Genomic DNA, 23787 nt, shown 5'->3' with positions numbered 1-23787 from the left:
TTTATGTAAACAATTACGCTTTTTTATAGAATTTGGTCTTGACACGAATCTTTAGGTTTGGTCCTTTTATGTATACATACCAACCAACACTACCATTTTATATCACATCAATGCTTCTATTTTCTCTCTATTATACTTGGATTAATCTTCATAGTTTTTTCTCAGGAAAAGTTGGTGATAGTAAATGCATTTGGTTATGGATTTATTTGTGGATTGAAAACGCTCCTTGAAGCTTAAATTCCCCAAAAATATGTTTTAAATACCTCCAAAAACTGCTTTGTGGATTATGTTGTTTTAAAGTGACTGTAATTTATTACTTATGTACATTCTAGCAACTTCATTTAATATCATCCACTTCATCATGTATCTCGTATGTAATGTAACATAACGTCTAACCAAGAATTCTGAACATTAATCAAGCGTACAAAATAACATAATAAGAATTTCAACCGAAACCTAAATCACTGTGGAATTCAGTTTGATTTTTTTCCGAATACATGTTCTATTATTGATTCATTTATTATAGTATTTTATCTTTACCTAATTACAACAATATTATCCAGATAAAAAGAATTATAGTTAGACAGAGTAAGTTGAAAATAAAATGTTATAATTACGTTTTTTTCATAGTACAATATTATTTAGAGCTCAAATAGCATACTTAAAATAACAAACAAGAGAGAATGTATAGTTGCTCTCATCGTTAAATGGTATATGGGCCGATTTTGTTACACAAGATTACATATAATTTGCTAGTACAAAATGGTACAAAAGAATTATAAAAAAACAATGTTATTATCATGACAATTAGGTCCATTAACATCTTTGTCAATGGACGATTTCATCACTTCCATTCGTTTCAATAACACATAACAAATCGCGAATACAAATAACAAACATTTTGTTATTTATCTACAACCGCCAAATCTTTTCCAATTCCCGCCTCTCGAACGAGCTTTTCGGTAAAATCCGAAAGCCTCGCGGCTTCCATTCTAAGTTCCTCAAATCCCGGATCTTCAAAACCACACCTCTCAATTCCCATCGAAACATCAAGATCGGAATCGGCATCGACAATTACACTCGTTGCTCGTAAAAGCTCTCGACTCATCTCCATTATCTTCTCAAGAGCACTCACCGCCGCCTCAATTTCAATTTCCGCGGCTTCCAATTCCATCTTTTCAATCGCCAATTCCCCCATCGTTCTCTCGCCAATTCTCTCTTGCGCCATCGCATAAAGCCGCCTTAATTCATCAACATCTTGACTCAATTCCCGCTTCATTTCTGCCATCTCATTCTCCCGTTCATCTAACTTTTCCAAAACCGATTTAACCTTGTCTTCTTTAATCATGATCTCTCTTCGAGACCGCAAAACTTCAAATTCCCGTAACCGTAATGTGCCACGGATCACATCCAATTCCGTCTCGACCCGTTTCTTTTCCCATTTGGATTCCGGTTTCACGATGGAATCATCGACTTTGTTTGTAAGCTCGAATATCCGTTCCACGACGTTTTTCGCTTCGGAATAGTCAATTCCGGTCTCGATTTTACGTCCCAAAAGCGTTTTTAAATTCATGATTTCCCGATTCACTTCATTGAGGATTTCACGAGCATCAGATAGTTCCGATTCTTTCTCGTTTAACATAACCTCGAGACAAACCCGTTCGGATTTCAAACTTTGAATCTCTATTTTCGCGTCCACGAGTTCGGCTTCTTTTGACTCGAGAAGATTTTGGATTTCTAAAAATTCCAAATTTCTCCGGTTTAATTCGTCTTTAATTTCCAATATTTCTTCGTTTGCTTTACGTAACGAATCTTTTTCGGAATTTAACTGATTTTGTAACTCGTCGATTAGCTCTTTCTCGATTAACAAATCACGTTGGAATTCCTGATTCCGACCCTCGGCGAGCCGAAACATAACTCGTTCCTTTTCGACTTCCGTCTCGGCATCTTTAACACTTCTCGTGTAAGCACTCAAGCTTTTCCGATGTTCCTCGAGTTCCAAAATCTCATGTTCGAGCACCGCTTGTTGGTCTTCCATCTTTTTCCGGGATAGAATCAACGATTCCCGCGACGATACCAATTCCGATCGAACATCGGAAAGTAGCATTCTCACTCTCGTTAAATCGTCGAAATATTCAACCGTCGAGGGTAATTCCGTCATTTCTTCATTCGCTACAAGCCAGTCCATCGTTTGCTTCTCCAAATTTTCCTCCACAACTTTTAATTTCTCGTTTTCGGATTCGAGAAGCATCGTGGAAATCTCAAGTTCTTCGTTCTTCTCACGTATCGTTTCTTTCAATTCTTCAATCTCGACCTCTTGTTTTTTCAAAATCTCATTCGTTTCGATCAAAACCCGTGATTTTTCCATAATCTCCAATTCAAAATTCGCGGATTCTTCCGATTTTACCCTCAATTCATCGACCATGACTTTAATTTCATCTTCTTTGAATTCAAGCATCGATCTAGCCAACATCACCTCGTGATCATGTTTTTCAATTTGAAGCTTTAAATCTTCGATTTCGGTTGCTCGAGAAGCCAAATCAAGATTCGCTAAATTCAACTCATTTTCGAGTTTTTCTTGTCTCAAAAAAGCATCCGATATATTTTCTTCTCGTTTATTCAACTCATTTTTCGCATTATTTAAATCGCGATATTCTAATGATATTTTGTTTTCTGCAGCTTCTAAATCTTCTTCTTTTTTTCTTAAAACAGTCAAGGCTGTTTGAAGATCGGATTCGAGTTTTCCAAGGTAGTGTTCTAATTCGATATCTTGAGGTGGATTTGAATTTTTATTTATTTTTTCTTCGAGTTTTTGGGTTTGAGCAAATAGTCTTTCTAGAAGAATTCTTGCAGGTTCGATTGCCTCATCACCATTAATACTTTTGTTGTTAATTACCGATTTGATTATCCATGAACATGAATGACTCTTCTTTTTGCAATGGAAAGACCTTCGATTAAACCTATCAAGCCTCACAAAGCAAAGCTACAAGATACACACAAAAAAAAAAAAAACAACAACAACAACATAATTATTAATCCATGTAATTAACTTAAGACACCAATTCCTAATTTCCTATCAATCTCTTGTCAATCTCAGTATGGATGTGTAGTGTGCTTACATATGCTTGAGAGATAAATTAACTGGAATCAACCCTATGTATCTATTTATAATAAGACTTGGTGTTATCATCCCATGTATTACCTTAATCTAATGCAACCTAAAGTGATTTCAGCATTACTTTTTTTGTTTATGTACAAGGATCTTAAACCATGTTCTTATAAAACTATCTTGAATTCAAGCAATCATAATCAGCCTCCTAAAAGATCATTTAAACTCAATTTTAACAAATCAAATGACATTAGAAGTAAATAAACTAGATTCAGAACCTTCCATTTTGATAATCTGATTTCAGATAGCCCTAAAAAACCCCAAAATCCAGCCTATCCATCTATTTACACTATAAAGAATTCACATCAACAAGAAAAAAACCCTAATAAAATACAAAACGAAACCAATTTCAACTTCAAAAGTCCACAAATTAGCACTCACAGTTCATATATGTCACAAAATATATAATTACATAACCAATTAATCGATTCGCACATATTGCTCATTTCTCAAAAAAGTAACAAACAATTTAATCTGAAGCGAATTTCGAAACAATACATAAGTGCATTAGACACGCAAAGAGATTGAAATGATTTACCTTAGAAGAAGAGGCATAGAAATTGGCCTGTAGAGAAGGTGACACCGCCGCCATTGTTCAGCTTCCGTACACATTCGCCATTCCTTCTCTTCACAAAAAAAAACTCTCAAAATCTCGTGAATTTTCGCTCTGTGTATGTGAATTTGTATATGTGTGTTTGTGTGCGTGTTATCTGAGATAGAGACTTGAAGATGGAGGAAGGGATGGTGGAGGGAAACGGGAAAGGGGAAAAAGCTTATTTATATCAGGGACGCAGTTGCTAAAGTGCGCCAGGTGTGAGTGTTACGTTTTTGTCCTGTGTGTAGCCATGAATTGCCTTCCAACGTTTATCCGCTGACTCATATGGAGAGAAATGTTTTAATTTACATACACCCTTGTACTTTTAATATAATGTCAAATGGGTCCTTTTACTTTTTTGAAACATCATATGCCCCCTTGCATTTGGATGTTTAAATGCAAATTATTCAAATTTTCATAAGACCAAGAAAATCACAACTAAGAGAGAGTTTTTTGTATTTTACTTCATTTAATATTATAAATCTATTAGATGATATCTCTATCAGAAAAAGCAAACTCGTTATTTGACAATTGAAAATGGAATTTTGAAGAATTAGATGGTCATTTTTTGATAACACTGAAAAACATTGCTATTTTGTGATATCACATATACATATTTGGTCATTTATATGATTAACTCTAGAAAACAATTCTTAGATACCTACTTGTAAATTGTAATGATACCTTGAAAGTTAAAATATAATGTGAAATACAATCATTTGTATAGCACATAATATATATTAAATTTTCATAAAACTAATAATGCGGCAATAGTTGCAATATGTTTTTGGATAATCGTTCATGGATACACATGATTTTTTGCATGTTGACAATAAAATGAAGGGTATAATGGGTACAAACTACGAAGCTAGAAAGAAGATTGAAGGTGTAAATTAAAGTTAGTTAAAGTTTGAGGACTATTTGTTTATATTGTTGATATTTATGGGTGAGAAATGGTGAAGAAAAATATTGTTGGTTGGAAAGTTGGTTTTGGAATCTTTACTTGTGTTTTCTTTTGAGTTTGGAAGCTCATGACTTTAATGACCATAGATGATACAACCTAAGTTTAAGTCGACATAGTTTTAAAGCTATGACATTTTCAATCGTACTATCGACATGTTTTGTTTTATTAATAACTAGGTGTGAGACCCGTATATTATACGGGTTAAATTTTTTTAAAAAATTAAACATTAAAATGTAAGCAGTAAACATTTTTTAATGTAAAACTTTAAAATAAGAAAGAAAGAAACATATTGATTGCAATTTAATTTCATATATATAGTATATTTAATACCTTACATATATAAATATATGACTTTAATTTTAAAATTTGAAACAAATCAGAAATTGACAAGTGGATAATATTTATTTCAAAAATAACATAAAATGACAAGTGTCAAAATTAATGATAGATTGACAAGTGGCAAAAAAAAACCTGTATTTATTAGAGAGGATTTGTAAATAGTTTTTTTCCTATAAATTCCTTTTAGTTTTAATGTGTTTAAAAATAATTAATTTATTTATATTTAATATAATTCCATTTTGTTAGTATTATGTTAGTAATAAGTTTGTTTTTTAATAGAAACAACATTAAACAATCCAATTAAACTTATCATGGGATGTATTTATCAGAACCTAATCTATCTACAGCTAAATTATGTTGCTTTATGTATATTTTATGCAAATAATATTTAAAATGACTTATACGAGTTATTTGTTTAAATGATTACCACTCTTAGGTGCTTTATATTTGAGATATTACGAATTTATAATGCTTCGTAAAAGTTTTATGGTCACGTGGTTATTATATTTTAGTGATAAAGCACATACGGATTCTAGCTTACATTTTGTAATGTGTTTTTCAGTAACTGTAAACTATATTACAACAGCAACAACAGTAGATTCCTGAAATCTCATTGAAATGTGGTAGATGAGGTAGATGTCGACACACAGGGTGTCACAAAAAAAAAAAAGACATTGGGCCAAAGAAACCTGTAAATGAGACCAATAGAAGTCATATTCTTTTTCATTAAAGATAGGTTACACAACTAAGAATCTTGCTATTTTGACTTTGCAATATGTTTTTTTAACATTCAAAAAAGAAATTGGTAACTGTAAAAATCTTCTATCCTATTAAAGGTTTGAATTTTATTTTCGTTAATTTGATAGTAGTAATTCTCTTTGGTAATAGAATTATATTTACTGATTTTATAGTCATCTAAATTGAAACAAAAAGTACCGTGAAAACCCTACCGAATTTTGTTATATTGCTTTTTTATTTTTTTAATAGATTTATTAAGAAACCGACTCACAATTACCTTATCATTTTTTGTTATCATTTTTTATTATACAACAATTATATGTATTTTTGCATATTTTGCAACTCTCTGAAACATAAATTATTATGTACAGATTATTTCCTTTTCTCTTAAGTTTATTCTCAATTTGGCACGTTGGAATAAGAAGGCAACGTGCTATTTTATTTATTTATTATTTTCTTTAAACATAAGTACAATCTTGTTTTAGGTTTATATTTTCAAATTAAAAGAGTTAAACAAAAAACATGTTTCGTTATAGCTTTACGGATTTACCGGTAAAATAAAATCAAACCATAAGAACTTGGTTTTTAGCCATGAAAAGCAATTTAAGTTTCGTTTCTTGGTTTTCGATATTTAGGTTTTCTGATATTAAAAAGTCAATTTCACCAAAAAAAATCATTGTTTTCGGTTTTCATAATATGAAAATGGTAGTTGGGATTGAGTTTAAAAACAAACAAACTTTTAACGTCCCAAAAATATTAAGTAAAAATTTTTTATTTAAATCAACCAAACCAACTACCATTCATTTCAAAAACCATCGAAGTGCGTCAATATAGAAAATAGTTATCAGAGTACAATCCAAAATCATAAAATGCAGAACACAGGTGGATGTTGTGTCCTCATGTCGGGCACTTCCCATTCGAACCGGAAGTACCTGAAAAACATTTTAAACATAAACCGTAAGCACAAAGCTTAGTGAGTTCCCTAAAATACCATATACCATACATACAACGGGACTGTCACACCCCAAAACCGGAACGGCGGAAACGTTTTGGGGTGGAGGACGTCATGTTTAGTATCACAAGTCATGCATCATAGTAAGCAAAGTAATAAACAACCATTTCATTAGAAAGAAAGTGTTTACAAAGTATGTGTTTCACATAATATAGAATACAGAGCAAATAACAAAAAGACATGAAGCTATACTGCTCCATCTTTTGAATCCCAGTGCGCGTACCTGTCTATTGGTCTCCTGAGAATACAAGTTATTTTGAAAGAGTAGATCAGCATTTAAGTTGGTGAGTTCATAAGATTTTAGTGATGTAATGTAAGTTGTAAGTTCTGTTTAGAAAAGTTCGTCTGTTCCTCCAGAAAATCCTATATTTCCTGCTTTGATGAAAGATAAGTAAAAATGACTCTACAATCCTTTCTATGAGTACTAAATGGATACAAGTTATATAAAACTCATAGTAAACAAACAATCGGTTGTATGTATCTGCCCTAAGCCCACAACCAAACAAGGAACAGGAAATGAATCGGAAGGCACACATCCCATTGTTTGTTAGATCATCGTTGTATATAACACTGGCGTATTCACTTGGTACTCACGGAGTTAACTGTAATAGTTCCTTTATATTTGATGAAAAGATTCTTTAAGAAAACCCTTATTTCTTTTAATAAAAATGGTAACCACATTGGTTCCTTCTATAATCACTTAGTTTATACCAGCCATATATAATCTAATATCGAACAGATAGTTAATTGTGTGGATCTGCCCTAAGCCCACAACCAAACAAGGAACAGGGAATGAGGCGGAAAGCACACATCCAACTACCTATCGGATATTAATTATATATAACCTTGATGTATAAACCAATGGTATTATAGAATTAACCACCTAAGGTCCTTTAAGTTATACTGGTTTAATAAAATGGATTAAACCCTTTACTGGTAAGTTTCTAGTTTTGTATACCAAAAGTTCTTATTTGAAAAGTATGTTTTGTACTAGAAAACGGTGCATTGAATTAGTGTCCTATGACCTGACCCATATATGGTACCCCTTATGATTACTTAGTGTATACGGAACATATATATAGCTAAGATCGGATAGATAGTAGGCTGGGTGAATCTGCTCTAAGCCCACAACCAAACAAGGAACATGAAATGAAGCGGAAAGCACACATCCTACTACATGTCGGATCCGATTAATATATATCCTTGAATGCATGCACTAAGGAATCATAAAGTTAGAATTATAGGTCCCTTTTCTACTGAATGTACTAGACCCGATTGTTTTGTTTGTCGTTTGTAAAATGTAAGTTTTCCCTAGTTTATAACTATCTTGACTCGAAAATAGTTTGCATTAACTTTCAAGTGGAACTGTCACAAAATGAAAGTAATGGGAAAATATAAGTACACAGTTGTCTTTTGAATTGACAACCTGCAGTACTGATTACCCTAAAACATGTTTGTTTTATTAAGGTCATAATGTGATGAATAGTCCCCATACTATACTCTCTCCCTGCAAGAGATTCTGGGAACCAAACGCGACTTCAGCAAACCAGTTGTTGAGTCGTGAAGTAGGCTCACATTAAAGTTATACGATCATGTATACCCAATTTAACTATCACCTTTTGTTTAGAACAATGAGTTAGTGATTCATTGGTATACTTAGATCATGTAGTGTTCTTATGCTATAGCATCTTAGTATGTTCGTTCTGTTATAGTATCTTAGTATGTTCGTTCTGTTATAGTATCTTAGTATGTTCTCTTTATATAGTGTATAGTATGTCTCTCTGATGTATTGTATCTACCTCCCTGTTTCTCTTTATAGTATGATCTCTATGTTATCGTGTATTGTTTCTACCTCCCTGTTTCTCTTTATAGTATGCTCTAGTATCTAGTATGAACTGAATCCCTAAACTATATCCCTTATAGTTTACTAGTATTTTACTTGAACTGTTATTGAAAAGACTCATTTTTCTACTAAGTTATGATTGTACTTTAAAAACGGAGTTTTGTTAAACTATAAAGTAACATAACTTTAAAAGAGCTTTTTGAAATGTTTTGATCACTTATAAAAACATAAGCAATCCTTTAAAAGATGTTTATAACAAACATTTACACAATTATCATTGTGTTCAACTTGTATTCCCCCCCCCCCCCTAAAAGCATTTAAAACAGTTAAAAGATTCATTATAGGGGTATGAACTCACCTTATGTGGGTGATTCAAACGAATATGCGCGTAAGGATGAGAAGTTCCACGAATGAAGTCCTGAAACACAAACGAGTCCTAAATGACATAAATGGCATGTATTTGCATGAATATAGTGTTTATAAGCAACTAAAATGCAAGGAAACACCCTTAGGGACTAGGAAACACTTTAACCAAGTGTTAGAATCACATGTGATTCATCAAGGGGTGTTTATGGCCACCAAATGGTGTTTACGGCCATGGGTTTACGGCCATGGAGTTTACGGGCGTAAACTCATGGTAAAATGTGCACAAGAGGGTGTTTGAATGCTAGGGAAACTTGTGGGACTATTGCTCTACAAGAGGATGAGCAAAACTAACTTTTTGGAAGGTGTTGAGGTGTTTACGGCCACACTAAAAGTGTATGGCCGTAAACTCTCCAAATGGTGTCATTTTGGCTTTTAATGGAAAGGGTTTTCAAAGGTTCAAGTGTTCTAGAAGTGTTTAAGGCCCAAGACCTAACCAAAACAAGGGTTTACGGCCAAGGGAGATGCTCCTGGCCGTAAACTCTCATTGATCTTGGAGATTGGTTGATTTCAAGGATGTAAATCATGGACTTCTACTAGATAACAAGTGTATGAAAGGAATACTCACGATTTGGAAGCCTTAAAAGGAGTTTTCGGCCACCAAGAACAAGTGTATGTTCTTGGTGAAAGATGAAGATCTAGCCAAAAGATGTTTTCATGGATGGAATCAAAGGGTGATTCATGAGTAAGAAGGATAACAACAACTAGAAGGAAGGATCACTTACATTTTTGAAGATCGGGAATGAAAATCTTGATGATACTTGAGAGAGAATGGAAGTGTTCTTGAGTTGAAAGTGTAAGAATGAAAGAAAGTGAAGGGAATGAGTCTTATGGGGGGAGTTTACGGCCAACCTTGAGTTTACGGCCGTAAACTCTTGTGCTATGGCCGTGAACTCCTTTTTGGTGGTTATTAAGGCTTGAATGTTGTACAGTGTCTCTAGCAGGTACTTCCTATCACTCATTCCTTGAATGTACTAGGCTTAGAACACTCAAACAGACTCTAAACAGTGCTAAAAGATAGCAGGAGCGAGTCTGACTTAAGGTTGATTGTACTGGCTTTACAATGCTAAAAATTTCGGGTTGTCACAACCCGCCCTGTACAGATCTGTCAATAACATACGATGGGCCCCGTACAACACTTTCATCAGCCCCTGCCCGGTATACATACAAACACATACAATACATGCAAGAGTCACAGACAGATAGCATCCTATAAACATAAATCAACGGGCCGACATTGGTGCCTTCGACCCACGAACACTGTGAGGAGACTCACCTTAATTTGAAGATAACCGAAATCTCACACACGCAGCTACTACAATTCCCATCGCACTGAACACATGCAAACCAACCCTAATTAATAATTAGGGTAATAACCCATATTCAAATATCCAAATCATATTCCTTCTTACTAAGGGTAAAAGACCATTTTACCCTTCCCATACTAGACCCAACTAAACATGGCCCAAGGCCCAAAATGCACTTCTAGGAGTACGCCATACGTACCCTCTCATTACGCCCTGCGTACTCGGCGTCCACATAAAAGATCACGGGCAAAACTCGTTAGGCCTCGCGTACGTGGAGATTACGCCCTGTGTAAACCTCTGTTGTCCAAAACCACCTTTTAAGCTTTTAATACCTAAAGACTAAACATCCAACTCACAGTTCTTAATCTTGGGAAGGTCTTAATTGATAAAGTTAACAACTTTAAGGTTTTGCATAGGTTTATAGAGCCCAATACCAAACCCTAAGTCCATAATACTCTTTAATAACCTCAAACTCTTGGATGAGTGAGAAATAGCAACAAAGACTATCTTTTTATGACACATGATCCTCAAAAACAACATAAAGTGACAAACTTAGCTTTTACTCACAAGAACCAAACCATAAGACCAAAAGCATGCAAATCTCAAAGCTAGTCTAGATCTAAGCCATAGAACCATAAAGGTAAGAGCTTTATACGTCTAGAAGCTTGCAAAGGTGATGAAAGTTCTGGATCTTTAAGCTCCAAGCCCACCAACCCTCATAGATGAACTTCTCCTTCTTCCACAAGCATGCAAATCTCAAAACAATCTCTCAAGGGTTAGGGTTTCGAAATGGCCATTTGGGGAGAGTGGAGGCTGATTATGAAGAGGCCTTATAGGACTTAAGGTGTTTAAATAGGGGTTCAGTCCTAAATTTTTAGGGTTTTGGGTCAGCTCGAGTACGCCCTGCGTACCTCTTGTGTATGCCCAACGTACTCAAAGGAGTCCCCGCCTCCTTTAATGAGTTACGCCCAGCGTACCCATAGGGTACACCCCGTGTAATGGACCAAAATTGCAATTTTTTTTAAACCTTTAAGCCATAATTGAAAATACCTGGGAACACAGGTGTTACACAAGCACTTTATAGTAAAAATGTTCATTGGTTTGTGTGGTAGCAAAACAAAGTTTTTAATAAGTTATTTGTATCAAGTCAAATGGAGGGGTTGAATATTTAGAATCAGTCTCAAAACTAATTTTTACTATTAGAGACAATACACCTTTTTTTTAAACAACAAATCTATTCTACTCCTAAATTACTCCTTAATTCCACTTATGTCCATTGCAGAACGTGAACCCTCAACCTCAATGAGGCATGACAACACCGGATACCGATGGTTTAGAAGACCTTTGGTAGACAATACATTTTTTGATTGAATAATTCAAAGATTATATGAATTAAATCTTTTTTTAGTCTCTCTATAATACCAGTAACTCTTTCTTTAATCAGTGATATTTCATTTTACTCTCTAACTATAATAAGCTTCAAATATTTGTTATTTATTAACTAATTAATTTTTTTAATAATAATTTTTGCATAGTATTTTATTTTAATGTTTGATATTAAATATTAAATTCATAATTATAATATAGTAGTTTCGGTTTTTTATAATTATATATTTAAGAATTTATCATCTTTCTCATTTTCAAGAAAAAATTCAAAAAAAGTTATATATTACTTTATTTAAATATTTTTGTCGTGTAACCATATATAAATCAGAGTTATCGAGAGTATAGGTTAAAGTAAAAGTATTGTTGTCTTTTTATCTCAAGAAACTATTAGTTACTTTTGAAAAGTTGTGTAAACAACTTTTTAAAAGCTCACAAAAAGCTAGGTTTAAGAGTTCTTACATATAAAATATAGACCATCATTTAAAAGAAGTTTTAATTCAATTTTTCAGCTTCGAATTTTTGGTTGTTTTCAAGTTTGGGTTGGTTTGTCGATTTTGTATTTAAACTCCACCTAACAATTACACACATCAAACAAAGGATTCGAAAGACCAAAGTCGATTTTGTATACAACACTTTCTCCAGACAGACAAACAGACATCAGTAAAAAATAAAGCAAGCCCTAAAATTTGGAATTACCCACAAAGGTAATGTAATGTTAGTAAAGCATCATATGCTATGATATATTTGTGGTATATGTACACTTCCATCTTCTGTATCTAACCAACCAACCAACCAACCTCTTGTTTTTTTTTTCTTTTTAAGACTTATCCAATGAGACTTCCATGTCTTTTGTTGTTGTTGTTGTTGTTGTTGTTGTTATGATGCCTGTTTTGAGGGCCCCATCAAAAAGAAGACTCACTTGTCTTCTCAATGTGATATTATCCACCAGAATTTCCGATAATATTTTCCTAAGTTTATTATTATTATTTGTTGGGTTGTCGCCATCATCAAAACTATCATCTTCTGCTAACATCTGCGCCTGAACAATTTTTTTATAAAAAAACACAACATATGTAATATGTTTTTTAGGGTTTTTTTTTTTTTTTTTATGTTAGTTTGTAAATATTATAATGTACCTGTGCAAGGAGGGCTTCCATTCGATCATCAGATATTTTCACAAGTTGTAAAGCATCTTCAACAGATGGAGAACAAATGACTAATTTGTCCTCACTACTTCCATTTATTACCAAATTCATGCTGCACTCTCTAAGGCGTTTTTGAAGAACATCACATTCATGAAGCAGCTTCATTCTACCAGCTTTCTCCTCCTCCATTCTTTCCTTTTCTTGTTGCACTAGTTTCTGTTAACCACAAATTTCAAAAACATTAAAATGACCATTTTACCCTTCTATTCCAAAAATAAAAAATAAAAAGTTACCTCTGCCTCTGATTTCCCGATAAGTGATTGATTAAGCTGCTGTTTCAATTCAGCTTGTGAGGTTCTAAGGGATTTAACCTCTTTCACAAGAATTTTCACATCTGCTTTTGATTTAATTTCTAATTCTTGATGTTTCTTTGACAATTGGTCAAGTTTACTTTTGGTATCTTCCAATTCCTCAAGTAATTCATCTTTTTCTTCAATCACAGATTTCATTTCCTCCACCTTTTCACCCTGAAAAATATTTAACTTGTTAATAATTGTTGTAAAGTTGGTTTAATAAAATAAATAGAATAATAATAAAACCTGTTGAGATTGGGATTTCAATTTAAACTCCATTTCTAGTGATTTCCTTCTAAGTTCTTCCATATCCCACTGCATTTGAGTAACTCTTTCTCTTTCCATTAAAATTGCTTGATGAAGATTTTCTTTACTTCTCAATTTTGTAGTTTCAAGCTCCTCCTCCAAATCCTTCACCTATTATATAAACATCAAAGTTACATAATTAAATATATAAAACATATTTTTAAATTCAAAAAAAAAAAAAAATCATATTCATATTCATACCTTTGTTGTAAGATAATCTTTAACTGCTATTTCTTGATTCAATCTTGAAATCAAATCCTCCATATCTGTTTTTGCAGTTCCAAGTCTTCTCTGCATACTTACAAGAACCCTATTCATCTTTTGTTGTTGCCCTAAAGGAAGAACCAAATTTTTTACATCATTTGATTCCTTAATAATCTCATTATTCCCATTAAAAAATTTTCCATCATCTTTTTCAGATACATAATCACCATTTTTTTCACTACTACTACTACCCCTCATGTTAATCTCTCGTGAATGATTTGTATTCCTAGAATACCCTTCAACTTGGTCTAGAATTGCATTTCCCATTAATAACCCTTCATCAATATTTGAAACACCGTGTTTGACTAGTTTTTCAAGTGGGCCCACTAAATCTTCATCTAGAGATAAATCTTCTGTGCCTATTTCTGATATGTTGTCTCTTGAGGTTCCAATTTCTGAAGCCTCATCATAAGCAGTGTCACTGTTGTAATCAGGGGTGCTTCCGGAAGGTATAAATTCATTTGAATTTAAATTTGGATGAATATGTGGAGAACTTGATTGCCCAATTTGTGGATTTTCATCTTGGAATGCTGTGTAAGAAATAACAATGTACTTTCATTTATTTGTTTTTATTTTATTAGGAGATTATTATACTATGAAAAATCTAACCAATAATAACAGTAAAAATGATTTGTATTTGATAGAGTTGTTATAATTGAGTGTGAAATTTGTAAAGTACAATGTTTTGATAAGGAAGAAATAAGAAATTTTATAAAGTGTGAAGTTATATAAGAAATAAACATAACAGATGATGAATCCTAGACATATGGGATATATGAATAGCATTGTGTTTTCAGTTTGTTGCTTATTAAGGCATTGTACTTTGAAAGATGTATGAAATTATAGAAAAGCTATTTCAATATTTTTCTTATTAGGAAATTATACTTTAAAAAAACTGATCCAGCTACAGCAATAAAAATTGGGGTTAATCTCGTAAAAAAACTTATATTTTTTTGTTTTTTTCACTTTATTTTTTGTCCTGAAAAAGACCTTGCATTTTTTTCATCTGGCCCTTTTAGTCATTTTTTTCCGGGTTTTATGCAAACAAAGTCCCATTATTTTGGGAAATTTTTTGATAAAGTCCTAAATTTTTTTTGAATAGAAAAGTCCCGATTACATTTTGCCCAAATTAGCGAAAAAGTCATTTTTTATTTATTTTAACAGGAAATGACAGAGTATGTGATTTTCCCAAAATAATGGGACTTTTCTGTTCAAAAAAAAAATTAGGACTTTATCAAAACAATTCCCAAAATAACGGGACTTTAAACCCTTTTTTTCCGAAAAAACTTGTAAAATGTGAGGTTTTTTTCGGAAAAAACTAAAAAAGTTAGAGGGTTTTTTCGGAAACAGTTAGAAGGTTGAGGGTTTTTTTTGAAAAAAGGAACAAACTTGAGGGTTTTTTTTGGGAAAAACGAAAAAATACAAGGTCTTTTCAGGAAAATAATAAAGTTGAGGTTTAATCCCGAAAAAAACACAAAATATAAAATTTGCTTTGTATTTAGATGACATTTTGCTATAATTGGGTAATGCTTTTGACCTATATCCCCATAATAAGAAAAAACTAATGTAAACAAAAAATCAATGAAAGTATGTTGCTATTTCATGCACTTAACCCAAAGCAGAAAGGAGAAATTAGTCAAATTACATACAAGATCTTGCAGCAGATTCAAGTTCAAGAAAGGATGCCACTACAATGCTTCTTGATATATCAATGTCAGATAGCAGTTTTGTCATCCACTCTTCCAAAGAACAACGCCTCTACATAATAAGATTTATACAAATCTTAAATACCCATAAAGATTTTTTAACAAAATTCATCAATAATGACCAAAATCAAATACTAACTACTACCTCTTCCAATAAAGTTCGGCTTTTTAACCTCAAGAGTCCCTTTGGTGGAGCTGGTGGGAGATTCTTTTTGGGGAATGCTTTCCTAAGCTGCAAAAAACAAATTAAAAATGATATAAAAGAAAAAAACATTATAACTTTATAAGAACATGAACATCATCTTGCTTATTAACAAATGGAAATGTAACTTACAGCAGCAAGCAATCTTAAGAAATCATTAAATCTTCTTGATACTGTTCGTGTTGTTGTGACCCCTTTGGGAGATTGTAAACCAACTTGAACCCTGTAAAACTGTCTTAAGAATGTTAAAAACATGTAAAATTACATTATTATCCTTGGACTTTAGATAATAAGTGAGTAGTAGTAAGTAAGTACCACAACAGGATCTGAGTCTCTAGATTTTGGAAGGACAACCCATGTTGGGATTGTGATGCAGTAACTCCATCCTGTTCTTGGATCATGTGGCCAAATTGTATCCCTTCCATTCTGCAGAATATGGAGTTTTCAAACACAAATTTTACATCATAACACTTTTTTGATTATATAGAAATCAATGTAAATTAGCCACATATGATCTAATCTTCCTTTTCATTGTATCACAATCTACTTCCAAGATTGTCAACTGTAGATAGATACCTTTTTTGCTTTGTTTTTATGGATTCTTTTAACTGTTTCCATTTAAACATCATATACAAGTTTAGTAGCACAATTACTTGTGATGGAGAAAGATTGTATCTTGTTTTCAATCTAAGCTGATGAGTGGAAAACTTGGGTAACAATGATCTCTTTAAAGACACATCCAAACACCCACAAATAACTGCATCCGAAAAGCAAATTCCAATTGCCTATGGAGACAGAATAAAGTAGCTTTCAAACAACTGAATCCAACTTCACATGTAAGCAATACATTTGATGAGCATAAACAAGTTCTCACAGTTTCTATCCACATTCAACTATAAGTATGGCATTTATGGACTAAGCTAATGGACTAGCATCAACCAAGACAAATTCAAAACTTAAAATTGGAATAGGGACAAAAATTGTGCTCCAATCCCAAACATTGAATTCAATGACAACTACTACGTCTGAAACTTCACATCCAATCTATAATCCCCGTATAATTCGACTTCGATGAACAGAAGAACGAACAGGTAAGTAAAGAACCAACTCAATTCTTCGATCGGAAGTAAAGTAAATAAAAAATGGGATCAGAATTTAATCATATGATATAAACAAAAACAGTACCCATTTTTTAGGTGGAGGGCTCCAATCCATCCCCAAAGGCAAAGGCGAAGTCCCATCGTGTCTATGCTTCGGAGGACTCCCCCGTCGCTCCATTTTCCGATCAGTTTCTCCCTTCTCGCAGACACCCAACGTTATCCCAAAATTAAACAATCTATTCTTCGAATCGAGGATAATAATAACTCACTAGGGTTTTTGGTCAGATCGGAGAGACCAAAGTAGAGGAAGAAACAAGAGACGGAAGTTGACAGGTGGCCTGACTCCCTACAAGTGTAATTGTTGTCAGTATTTGCATTACTTTTTGACGAATTCAAGTCCAGACATAGCTTCCTCTGTTGGATTGAGATTCAAGAGAGATGGAAACTACGCAATTTCCCTTGATATCGAAGGCAAGACGGAGATCAATGTCGTGTTTTAGGCTTCTGGGAGAAATTGATTCCAAAGTCTTGATTGAATGGAATAAAAAGGGTTGTTGACACATAAATCACTATTTTGTTGGCAAATAGGTCTTTAAGATGAATCTAAGGAATAAAGTAAAGCTATTTCACTATGATAAGCTTCTAAAATGGAGTACTTTATGTGGAAACCATTTTTTATTGGAATTTTACAAAATGACCCGTTTAAATTGCAAAACATACCTTGTGTTATTTTGTTCCCATAAAGCAAAGCTCTCATTATTCGCAAGAAACATGTACAAGCGATACAACCGTTACCAAAGTCTTAATAGAGCTCTTTAAGGTACTAAATGAAGTTTGTGATCAAAACCACATAGCATGACTAATAAAGTACCTCATCCCGATAAAGTACAACCCTATATCTTCATGATTTCATATCATTTCAAGAGTGTTAACGGCGAGCTTTACTTAAAATATTAAAATTATATATAGAAAACTATTATCTAGCTATGGTGAAGGTGGTGATCTACCTATCATTCATGCATTCATCGGTTATTTGCGTTGAAATGATCGTAAAAAAAAAAAAAAAAAAGAAAGAAAAGAAAAGAGAGAGAAGAAAGAAAGAAAGATTGTCGACTCTGGGTGGGAGTGGCGTTGTTACGGTGTTAGGCTGATCTGAGTAGGTTGGGTTGGGTCTCGCCTTGTCTTGGGTTGTGTTCAATCTAAGCCTCACCTGGTTGTTGGGTTACCTTGAGCTAGGATGTTGGCAATGATGGGTATGCTATTGAGCCCTATGTCACGGGATGACTCAATCACCGTGTGCCACTTAGTGATTCTTCAACTAAGTCAGACTTGGAACACTTTCTTACGATGTACTAACGACTAGGATAGCAAGAGATGCGATAAGGAATGATACGAAGTAAGAAAGAAAGTTTCTATTATAGACTCGACTACTTTACAAGACAACTTCCCAATGATTCCTACAAATGAGACATCCTTCCTATTTATAGGTACCTTACACCTCCTCAAATGGAAGTTTCTAGGTCCCGATCATTCTTGACTAATCTAGACTCTTCTTATTATATACATGGCCTTTACAATACTCTAGAATATGGTATACTTGTCTACATCTCTAGAAATCTCTAGGTCGTCCCGACATTATCCAAATCGCTCTTGTATGATCTAGTGTGTTCTAGATCGTTCCAAAGTCTTCCGGGTCGTTCTAGCTTCGTCTAGTGCCCTCTTAATTATTCTGGATCGTTCTCTTTTGTTCCACGTACATCTATAATATTCTAGCATTTTCCAGGGTCTCGTAGAGCATTCTTGATCTCTCCGGAGACTTCTCGAGTATACTTGATCATGTCGAAGTTCTCTAGACGATCGTGGAATTTTCCAAAAACTTGGTCTGTGACACCCTCCCCCACTTAAACCCTTGACGTTCAATCAATTATTCTTGTATAATAATCTTTCAAGTGAGGTGTCACTTGTGTTCTTACTTTTTTGCCTGTTTTGGGTCTTCTTGTAGCCTCATGGAATATCGGACCAATTCTCAAGGTTGATCGCGACCCCATCTTGCATTGGCATGTGTCGATACCTTGAACTACGTTGTTTGGTCTCACATACTTATTGATTCGATCATTATGATTACTAGTCGCTTGTGAATTATGTTCCTTCTTCCAACTTAGGGTATTGTTTCGTATCTTCACGACTTCTTTAAGGTCTTTGTTAAACTTCATAGTCGATAGCGTTCGAGACCTTGTTCTACTCCTATCCAGAGGTACGATGTGAATGATTGTACCTTTAGTAATACGCATAGTGTTATCATTTTCAAACGACCATGGACTTACTTCGTCTAGAAATTCCATTCCTAATACCATGTTATAGTCGTCCATGGGTACGACTACCAAGTTAATGGTGCCTTCCCATTCTGCGATTTTCATGGGTACTCCACGTGAAACTCCTATGATAGGATTGGATGGAGAATTGACAACCTTCAAGTGGCCTTCTTCTTTCATGTAGTGGATCCCCAATCTCTTTGCTTCGTTTTCAAAAAGGAAGTTGTGAGTCGCACCTGAATCTATTAGCGCCTTGGTATTTCCTCCATTCACCTTGGCTTCAACTAGCATGAGACTTCCTACCTTAGAACTACTCCCTTTCTATTCCTTTGTCTCATCTTTTGCCATAGAGTTTAGAAGTCGCATGGAACTCATGTGAGCTTCTTTTTCTTCCTCTTCTTCTTGCAACACCATCACATAAAATGTCTTTTTCTTCGGACAGTCTCGGATCAAGTGAGGACCATCACATAAGTAGCACTTAATCTCATTCTATTATTCTCTTCGATATCTTCCTTCGATTGCTTTTCCTTTCGTATTTAAAGGTTGGGGTGTGTCTTGTTTTGGTTCCAGTTCTGACATAGTTTGTTCTCCCTCACTATTCTTCTTAACCGTGCTTTCTCTTTGAAATTCCATTAGATCTTATGCCACGGCGATAGCTTCGTCGATGTCTCTAACATTTCTCCTCTTGAGCTCATTATAAGCCCAAGATTGTAGTCCATCCATGAAAGAAAAAAGTTTGTCTTTCTCTTGCATTTCGGGTAACTTTGGCATCAAGCTCGTGAACTCAACTATGTAGTCTCGGATGGATCCACTATGCTTTAGCCCACGAAGTTTCTTCATCGCTATGTCTTCAGCATTATGTGGGCAGAATTGTCTCTTAAGTTGCCTCTTGAACTCCTCCCAGATGTCTATGGTGTATAAGCCTTTCCCAATTTCTCCATGCTTCCTTCTCCACCATAGAGGTGCGCTTTCGCATAGATCAAGGACGGCCATATCGACCTTTGTCTTGTCGTCTGTCACTCGGCTAGCATTGAAGTAACATTCCATCGACCAAAAGAATTCCTCAAGTTCTTTAGGGTCACGTTTACCTCCATACTTCAATGGTTTGGGTCCTCTGTGTATGGTGTCGTCTTCGCAACAGCTCCTCCGACTATCGCTACTTTACACAGGTTTACTTCAGATTCTAATGCGGCTACCTTCTCACGATATTCGTTTCGCAATGTGTTGATCAATTCAAGGACTGCTTCTTTGATGACACGTATGGACTCCTTCATTCCATCACATGTGTCCCTTATGTCGTTAACGGACTGATCGACAGTATCCTTCTACTCAAGGATCTCACCGACGCTAATCTCAACCTTGGTAAGCTTATTCTCTAAGTTCGCCAAGGTATCTACTGACTGGTCCCTCTTCTTGGACTTTCTTCCTTTCTCCTCAACAACAGGGGGAATGTTAGTTACATCACTTCATCCTTCCATTGCTACGATCTCTTGCTCGTACGAACTCTAGCTCTGATACCACAAGTCACGGGATGACTCAATCACCGTGTGTCACTTACTGATTCTTCGACTAAGTCAAGCTTGAAACACTTCCTTACGATGTACTAACGACTAGGATAGCAAGAGATGCGATAAGTAATGCTAAGAAGTAAGAAAGAAAGCTTCTATTATAGAATCGACTACTTTACAAGGCAACTTCCCAATGATTCCTACAAATAAGACATCCTTCCTATTTATAGGTACCTTACACCTCCTCAAATGGAAGTTTCTAGGTCCCGATCATTCTTGACTAATCTAGACTCTTTTTATTATATGCATGGCCTTTACAAGACTCTAGAATATGGTATACTTGTCTACAATGCTCTAAAAATCTCTAGGTCGTCCCGACATTATCCAAATCGCTCTTGTATGATCTAGTGCGTTCTAGATCATTCCAAAGTCTTTCGAGTCGTTCTAGCTTCGTCTAGTGCCCTCTTGATTATTCCGAATCATTCTCCTTTGTTCCATAGACATCTTTAATATTCTAGCATCTTCCAAGGTATCGTAAAGCATTGTTGATCTCTCCGGAGACTTCTCCAGTATACTTGATCATGCCGGAGTTCTCTAGACGATCGTGGAATTTTCCATAGACTTGGTCTGTGACACCTAGCCTTTATCAGACTTCTTACTTGCTGTCTAATCCAAATCGTTTAGACTTGTCTTATTTGTATATTTTTTTTTATTTTTTGGTGTTTTGCAGTTTGCAATAAAAATATAATACAATGAAATAAAATTCTAACTTTTATAAACACAACTCAAAAAATAAGCCAAAAAACCAAAATACATTACATTCATCACACTCAAAACACACATTCAGACAAATTTGTTACATTCATCACATTCAAAAGACGTATTCAAACAAAATCCAAACTGGGTAAGAACACGCATTCAACAATTACATTATAATTAAACAATTTTAATGGCTTGTTGTATAATATGTATGTGATTTTATATTATAATAATGTTTTTCTGAAAAGTAAATTATATTAAACCATTAAAAGTTAAATATCAAATTATTTAATTTTAAGGTATTTTGATCATTGTCATGAACATTAAGAACAACAAACATGAAATAATTAAAATAAATAAAAAATGTGATGTTATAATTCCATGCCTCAATATGAACATCAAAAACGACGAACATGTAACGCCTTGTATCGAATTATTCCCATGTTGGGGATGGTGATCAGGGAATGGGTATTAGCAGGCTTCGGATCCTTGAGGAATTGAGTTTTAGACCCAGTTGGAGTTGGATAATGTAATTCGGATGTTTCGGGTATTCGGTTTGTGTTTTAGAACCAAAGGCCATTTTGGTAATTTGTCATCTCGGGCTTTTATGGAAAGTGGAAATTCGTCACGATATCTTATGGCGAGTATGAGTTGATAATAATGTAGAGCGTCTCGATACCTTTTCATGGATATCAGGATGGTCGAAATCGGAGTTGTATCGAGAAAGTTATGGTCTTCGGATGATTTAGGGTTTGGGGAAAACCCTAGTATGCGAAGTGTACCAAGGTGGTATGCAGGGCATACCGAGGCGAGGGAGGTTATGCGAGGCGTAGCTGGAGGGACGTGCAGTGTAGGTGCAAGGTTGAGTCGGGGTGCGAGACCTTGTACGCTGGGCGTACGAGGGTCAGGTTGAAAACCCTAATTTTAGGGTTGTACCCTCTATAAGTATAATGTTAGCCTCTTTCTTCATTTCTAAGTCATCCCCCACCCTCTAAAAACCCTATAAATCGTCCTTTAGCCTTCATGGTGGCATTTTGAGCTCATGATGTCCATTTTTGGTGTGTTTGATCCATTTCCAAGAAGATGGAGTTTGGTGCAAGGATGGGAATCAAGGAAGAGCTTATGGATCTTGCTTATGTGTCTCATTTCCAACTTTTTGGAGGTAAAAATCTTTTAACTTGATCATTGATGTCTTAGATATATCATTTATGAGTTTTGCTTCATTTTGGTCCCAAGAATGAGATCTAGTGGTCTTGATTCCACTCCAGGAGCTTTGAGTTGCCCCTCTTAGTGTTTCTGAGGTTCAAGGTCCATAAAGTTGGCACCTTTAGAGTTTAAAACCATCCATGTTTGATTTTGGGTCCTTTTCATGAAAGTAGAATGCTACATTTTGAGATTGGGTATTCTTGGGGCATGCAAAGTCACCAAGTCAGTGACTTTATGGTTTTAGACATTCATTTAGAAGTGGATCTGTGGTTTGGACTTATAGGATCAAGAATTAAGAGCTTAATGAAGGTTTTGGCTCAATGACGTACAAGCTAAGCAGCATGTACGCTTAACGTACAGCTGAGTACGCCCCGCGTACTCACTCAGGGGAAGTTTTGCTTATTGGGCTTCAGTGTGGGCCATCTGTTGGGCTTAATTGTCTTGGGCCCTGTTGGGCCATCAGGTTCTGGTCTGATAGTGATTTTGAGAAGGACCACGAAGGGGTTTGGGCCTAATTTGGAAAATTGGGCCATGGTTTGGGCCACGAGTGATTTTTTTTGGTATTTTGGGTTTGAGTGTTTGAGTTATTAATGGGCCATCGGAATACAAAGTGTTTTGGACTAGAAAGAATGGTTTGGCCTTAAGGTAAGGTCCATGTAAGGGGTTTGTGCCCAATTTGGAAAATTAGGCCATTGGTTGATTAATTGGCCTTTGGGCCTTTCAGCTTGTAAGTTTGGGTCTTAGATTTGGACAAGGCTAGGTTAAGAGTAAAATGGTATTTTTATCCCAGGTATGGAGTTGTGGTTATGGATTGGAACCCAATTGTTAATTGGGTGTTGTTTTGTTATTGATAGTTTAGGGATCTGTCAGCCAGCAAGCAAGGGTGTTTCTGTATGATTAAGCAGTGTGAGGTGAGTCTTCTCATTATATCCATGGGTCGAAGGCACCAATGTCGGCTCATTACGTGTTATGTGGTATGCTAGTTGTCTCTGTGATACTTGCATGGAAGACCCCGGGGGGAGCCCGTGGCAATTGGATGTCAAACCATGGGGGGAGCCCATGGCATTCCAGGTAAAGACTATGGGGGAGCCCATGGCATACTAGATAAAGACCATGGGGGAGCCCACAGAAACTATATGTATGTGCATGA

General features: G+C 34.9%; 3 protein-coding genes across 4 annotated transcripts; all 3 read right to left on the bottom strand.

The window, feature by feature from the left end:
• Positions 1–661: 661 nt before the first annotated feature.
• Positions 662–4000, bottom strand: LOC145115564 (Myosin heavy chain-related protein). The gene is made up of 2 exons (XM_079051876.1): positions 3708–4000; positions 662–2983 (listed from the first exon to the last, which is right to left on the bottom strand). The coding sequence occupies exons 1-2, from the start codon at positions 3759–3761 to the stop codon at positions 905–907; spliced, it is 2133 nt and encodes a 710-aa protein (XP_078908002.1). The 5' UTR covers positions 3762–4000; the 3' UTR covers positions 662–904.
• Positions 4001–12375: 8375 nt separating this feature from the next.
• On the bottom strand, positions 12376–17456 carry LOC145115229 (Phox (PX) domain-containing protein). 2 transcript variants are annotated; one of them, XM_079051476.1, is made up of 11 exons: positions 16938–17456; positions 16406–16537; positions 16068–16178; positions 15885–15983; positions 15696–15782; positions 15494–15602; positions 13782–14374; positions 13521–13691; positions 13215–13448; positions 12913–13137; positions 12376–12815 (listed from the first exon to the last, which is right to left on the bottom strand). In XM_079051476.1, the coding sequence occupies exons 1-11, from the start codon at positions 17028–17030 to the stop codon at positions 12594–12596; spliced, it is 2076 nt and encodes a 691-aa protein (XP_078907602.1). In that variant the 5' UTR covers positions 17031–17456; the 3' UTR covers positions 12376–12593. The 2 variants fall into 2 exon arrangements, with proteins under 2 accessions (XP_078907602.1, XP_078907603.1); XM_079051477.1 differs by lacking the exon at positions 16406–16537 and having other exon boundaries at positions 16938–17453.
• A 2347-nt stretch (positions 17457–19803) lies between these two features.
• On the bottom strand, positions 19804–20211 carry LOC145111508 (uncharacterized). The gene has a single exon (XM_079047774.1). The coding sequence runs from the start codon at positions 20209–20211 to the stop codon at positions 19804–19806; it is 408 nt and encodes a 135-aa protein (XP_078903900.1).
• Positions 20212–23787: the final 3576 nt, after the last annotated feature.

This window comes from Lactuca virosa, chromosome 5 (assembly GCF_052849685.1).
Source record: "Lactuca virosa cultivar CGN04683 chromosome 5, Lactuca_virosa_CGN04683_v6, whole genome shotgun sequence".
Classification (NCBI taxonomy): domain Eukaryota; kingdom Viridiplantae; phylum Streptophyta; class Magnoliopsida; order Asterales; family Asteraceae; genus Lactuca; species Lactuca virosa.
This window is presented reverse-complemented; position numbering and strand designations above follow the sequence as displayed.